Source organism: Cyprinodon variegatus, unplaced genomic scaffold (genome assembly GCF_000732505.1).
Source record: "Cyprinodon variegatus isolate N-32 unplaced genomic scaffold, C_variegatus-1.0 Scaffold95, whole genome shotgun sequence".
Lineage (NCBI taxonomy): Eukaryota > Metazoa > Chordata > Actinopteri > Cyprinodontiformes > Cyprinodontidae > Cyprinodon > Cyprinodon variegatus.
Genome location: NW_015150548.1, coordinates 114,839 through 115,727, shown reverse-complemented (window position 1 = coordinate 115,727; position 889 = coordinate 114,839). Strand labels below are relative to the sequence as shown.

At 41.1% G+C, this 889-nt stretch overlaps 1 protein-coding gene across 3 annotated transcripts in view; it reads left to right on the top strand.

Moving 5' to 3' along the window:
* LOC107084232 (sodium/potassium-transporting ATPase subunit alpha-1) overlaps positions 1-550 on the top strand; it is a 49,259-nt gene extending 48,709 nt beyond the window's left edge. For all 3 annotated transcript variants that reach the window (XM_015373965.1, XM_015373966.1, XM_015373964.1), the window contains 2 exons: positions 259-350; positions 443-550. In XM_015373965.1, coding sequence (XP_015229451.1) covers positions 259-350; positions 443-471 — 121 coding nt within the window. In that variant the 3' untranslated portion in view covers positions 472-550. The remainder of the gene's footprint in view (positions 1-258; positions 351-442) is intronic.
* Positions 551-889: the final 339 nt, after the last annotated feature.

Below are 889 nucleotides of genomic sequence, written 5' to 3'. Positions count from 1 at the left end.
CTTCCTTCCTTCCTTCCTTCCTTCCTTCCTTCCTTCCTTCCTTCCTTCCTTCCTTCACTTTCTCTGTCCTTTTTCCCTCAATCCTTCCTCATCCCTCATCCTACCTTGTTTTTTTCCTCTCTTCCTTCCTTTTCATTATTTTCAGCAGATGACACATCTGCACGCAGCTTGTTTAGCTTAGCAGAAAGGATTCAGCGGTCTAGCAAGCTGAGTCTGGTAAAGACCAGCTGATCAAATCTCTTTCCTGATGTTTTTCAGACCCAACTGGTGGTTCTGCGCCTTCCCCTACTCCCTGCTCATCTTCATCTATGATGAAATCCGTAAACTGATCCTCAGACGCAGCCCAGGAGGTGAGTCTAGAACCTCTGCTTTTGTTTTTTGTTTTTTTCTTTCCCTGATCAGCAGGTCGTCCTAAAATCTTTTTTTTTTCTCCTGTCTTCAGGCTGGGTGGAACGGGAGACCTACTACTAAAGACCCCATCAGTCCAGTCGACTGCCGTCTTGTCCTCCACTCCTCCTGTCCTTGCATGAATATTGTCTTGCTGCTCGGAATAAAAAAAAATTTTAACCTCTGTGACAAATAAATTGGAACGTGTTTTTATATTAGGGAATGCTTGATACTACTATTAGATAAATACTGAGACGGAATATGCTGATGATGATGTTGATGATAAATGGTAATGCTAATGACATGAACACTGAACATTGACATGACTTTGCGTGCCTTGTTTCTGAAACAGGACCAATTTTTTACGTGTTTTTAACAGTTATGAACGTTCAATAAAAATGCACTCGAGTCAGGTCCCAGAAAGGCTCCAGTTCTCATTTCTTTATTCTTTATCTTGTTTGTTGTCCTCATTTCTAGATGAATAAATGGAAACAATAAAAAG